The sequence below is a fragment of the Wasmannia auropunctata genome, unplaced genomic scaffold (genome assembly GCF_000956235.1).
Source record: "Wasmannia auropunctata unplaced genomic scaffold, wasmannia.A_1.0 LD335983.1, whole genome shotgun sequence".
Lineage (NCBI taxonomy): Eukaryota > Metazoa > Arthropoda > Insecta > Hymenoptera > Formicidae > Wasmannia > Wasmannia auropunctata.
Genome location: NW_012026907.1, coordinates 28,420 through 32,013, shown reverse-complemented (window position 1 = coordinate 32,013; position 3,594 = coordinate 28,420). Strand labels below are relative to the sequence as shown.

General features: G+C 28.2%; 1 protein-coding gene across 1 annotated transcript; it reads right to left on the bottom strand.

The window, feature by feature from the left end:
- Window positions 1–132: 132 nt before the first annotated feature.
- LOC105454550 (large neutral amino acids transporter small subunit 2-like) lies at window positions 133–2,795 on the bottom strand. The gene is made up of 7 exons (XM_011697224.1): window positions 2,556–2,795; window positions 1,464–1,842; window positions 1,115–1,337; window positions 923–1,038; window positions 633–758; window positions 429–573; window positions 133–319 (listed from the first exon to the last, which is right to left on the bottom strand). Exons 2-7 carry the CDS (start codon window positions 1,642–1,644, stop codon window positions 133–135), a joined length of 978 nt encoding a protein of 325 aa, XP_011695526.1. The 5' UTR covers window positions 1,645–1,842; window positions 2,556–2,795.
- Between the last annotated feature and the right edge of the window lie 799 nt (window positions 2,796–3,594).

The window sequence follows — 3,594 nt, the reverse complement described above, 5'->3', positions numbered from 1 at the left end:
ATAGTGTTAGTAATCGCGCACTTCACGCGCATAATCTATAATTGGCCAAATTTAAACTCATATCTCAAAAACTATGCTTAAAATTAAAATTTAAAAATAACCATTTTACTTAATTTTTCGAAGACTTTCTTGCTATGATATTTTTATTCGCAAATTTTGGGATATCCTGTATATTGAACAACAGTTATTACTTACTACAGCGATGGCGTTCGAAGCAATCATAGCAGTCGGAGTTAAAACAGTCAGATAAGAAACATTTGCCATAACATATATTAAGGTCACCAGCGGCAGTGATATGTAAATTGCACGTGGTAAATTTCTATTAAGAAGTTATTCAATTGTTAATTCGTTGATAATTAAAATCAATATTTCCAGTTTTGACTTCTTTCTTTCACAGTACGAAAGATTAAACGTCTTTGCTAACTTACACGTAAGGATTTTTTAGTTCTTCCGTCATAAAATTCAAATAATTCCATCCCGAGTAAGAAAATATGCCAGAGTAAAAAGCTACAGCAATTTTCCCTGGATCGGTATTCGTGTTTTCAAAAGTATTTTTGAAGTTGTCCGTGTGTCCTAATTAACATAATAGATTAAAGAACATCGCATTGTTAAAAATTTATCAAGAAACGTACCTATGCAAAGCCAGACTAATCCAGCCATAATAATGATGACTAGTGCTCCAATTTTAGCAAACATAAATATATTCTGAATCTTTGATGTTTCTTTCACGTCGTAACAATTGATGAAAGTGAGTAAGCCTATATGTAAACACAGCAGATTTTATAAATTAAATTGAATGAAGTCCACAAACATATTTAGATTATCTTAAATTTAAAATAGATTTACAACTATCTGCTTTTAAGTACATATTTGTATTCAAACAATTAGATATTGTAAGTTTGATAAAGCAATAAAGTCTTACATATACTCAGTGCAGCGATTAATCGTACACCATCATCCGGAGTGGTGCAATTAGGAAAAAATGGTTGTACGACATACTGAGCAAATGTCAGTCCCATGATAGCATTTGTTGTAGGTCTGTAAACAAAAAAAAATATATTTTTCCATAATATTATTCATTCAATTAATAAAACTTGATTGGAAATTTACTTACACAAAAATTAAGTTAGCAGCCCATAAGTACAAAAATGAAGGCAATGCACCAAATGCTTCATGAATATAAGCATAGTCTCCTCCACTGCGAGGTATACTAGTACCTAATTCTGCATAACATAAGGCACCTATCATAGAGAGCAAACCACATAATACCCAAATGATCAGCGATAATCCTACACTACCCACTTCCTGTATCACTCCCTTTGGTGAGATAAAGATGCCTACAAACATATGTAGCTTAGCATAAATATACAGTACAACTGTACAAAGACATGAAATATGAAAAAATACATTGTAGTTTAAAACATCTGATTTTTATTTGTTGGGAATTAAAAAGTTGAGAATACCTGAGCCAAATATAATTCCCAATATGATAGCTACTCCTTCCAAAAGACCTAATTGCTTTTTCATTTGTACCTTGCCCATTGATTTTTGCTGATTATCAGATGGCAAATGAATGGATCCTTCGTCATCTGAATTTATTAGCTGTATCTCTTTCGTAGATTCATCTGAGACTTCTTTTACCATTTTTTGTAAAGCAATTTTTGTTTTGTTTTAAAAGATATATTGAAAATCTTTAATCAAGATATTAATTTAAGATGTTTTATTTTTAATTTTTAATTTTATTATATATATATATGGATTAATAAATAAAGATTATCGTAGATGATTTATGACAGCTTAATATCGGCAAGATTTCTTATTTGTATATATTAACTACATTATCTGAAAATACAAATAACAATTCTGTAAAGTTCTCTTTAGACAATTTGAAATTTGTGAATTTTATTCATAAATTTCATGTATTTGTAAAACGTGGAAATTATTATATATATATATATATATATATATATATATATAATACATATGAAATACATCTCAAAATGTATATACATAAGTATATAGTATTCTATGTTAATTTTGAATCAAATTAGCAAATTATAAAACATATGCTTTTAGACTTATTTAAAATTTAAAGCTTTAAACTTGAAACATCGTATAATCGCATGGTAATATGAAATAATATTACAATATTATGCAAAAAATTATCTAGTTTTAAAAATGTGATTTATTATTGAAAGAAATTATTTTAATATAATAATTTCGGTTAATTATAATTTCGTACTTAATAGTTTACTCTTGTTATAGATGCAAGAACTTAATATTAATACGATAAAGCAGTATACAATAATTGCATATAGAGAGATTATATACGTAACAACAAAAATACAAGTTTAAAAGAATGCAGTTCCAAAGAAGCTAACAAGCCTTTAAATAAAAACTATATTCAGGTATTCACTATGCAGTGCTAAAAATCTGTTACATATAATTTGTTACGACATTATAGATTTTCAGTACTAGTATATCGATAGTTAAGTACATCAAAAGTACGAAATAGGTAGCAGAATAGTAGAACTGATTTAGATGACTTTTCTAACCTGTAAATATAATTATGCGTTCTTTACTCTTTATTCATTTCCTTTCTTAATCTTACTTGCTATTTATGAAGTTAAAAATTAAATTACCACATGTACTATTACATTCCTCAACTACATTTGTTTGAATTTACTTTTGTAAGTCGTTAATAATCGAATTAATAATCTTGTATAACTAACGCTCGAACACGTGCACTAAGGTGCAATTTCATGGAGTGAAGAAAAGCTCAAAATGTGCTTATAAGGGAGGATTTACATTGGCGCGGAAAGACAGAATGCGGAAAGGTAGAAACCAATCAGAAGTTGCACTTAGCTACTAAGTACTAGCAAGTGTAGCACTTGGTAGCTAAGAGTAGAGATCCTATAGGTAGAGATATCGGACTAATGATTTAATAAATACTAAAATCAGAAAGGATAGAGAGAAGCGTGAGAGAGGCCACGCTGGCTTTTTGGGTGGGACCAGCGATTTCCCCCGTATACTAGCGACCCACGTCCACGTTCTCAAAAAAGGAACTACGTACCACGTCTATCTTATAACTTTGTCGATCAAATCATAGTTAGAAACTTATAACGTGGTTCGTGTCCGTGCTAATCGTGTATTATACATATATGCCACATTTTTCTTTCTTTTTCTTTCTATTTCACGCAAAACTTCATATTACATAAATTAATTATATACCTATATACTTTTTTAAAGTAAAGAATTTAATACAAGTATATATAAATGCATGTTATATGTTAAAGCTGATATTATACAAAGATCGTCTTAATTAATATATGCAATATAACATATTGTCAGAATGAACAAAGGGAAAGATTTGTTATAACGTATTATCCAGGTTTCGGTCGTATTTATAATATTATTATTTAAAATATATATTTTAAATAAAAAAAGTAAAAGAATTATTTAGTATTTATTATTTTAAAGCTTCTTTTAATCTATTTCTTATTTAATATTTTAAATACGTTTCTGGAAAATATATTTTATATTTCTCATTTTAAATAAGTTGAATAAATTTTTTACTGGCTCCTGCGATATTTT

Bases quoted from the DNA above. Each gene is read 5' to 3' on its own strand.
- LOC105454550 (XM_011697224.1), bottom strand. From the start codon at position 1,644: ATGGTAAAAGAAGTCTCAGATGAATCTACGAAAGAGATACAGCTAATA. The intron at 1,039-1,114 runs GTAAGTAAATTT...TTTTGTTTACAG, and splicing joins GCTGCTAACTTAATTTTTGT to ACCTACAACAAATGCTATCA. The intron at 320-428 runs GTAAGTTAGCAA...ACTTCTTAATAG, and splicing joins GAACTAAAAAATCCTTACGT to AAATTTACCACGTGCAATTT.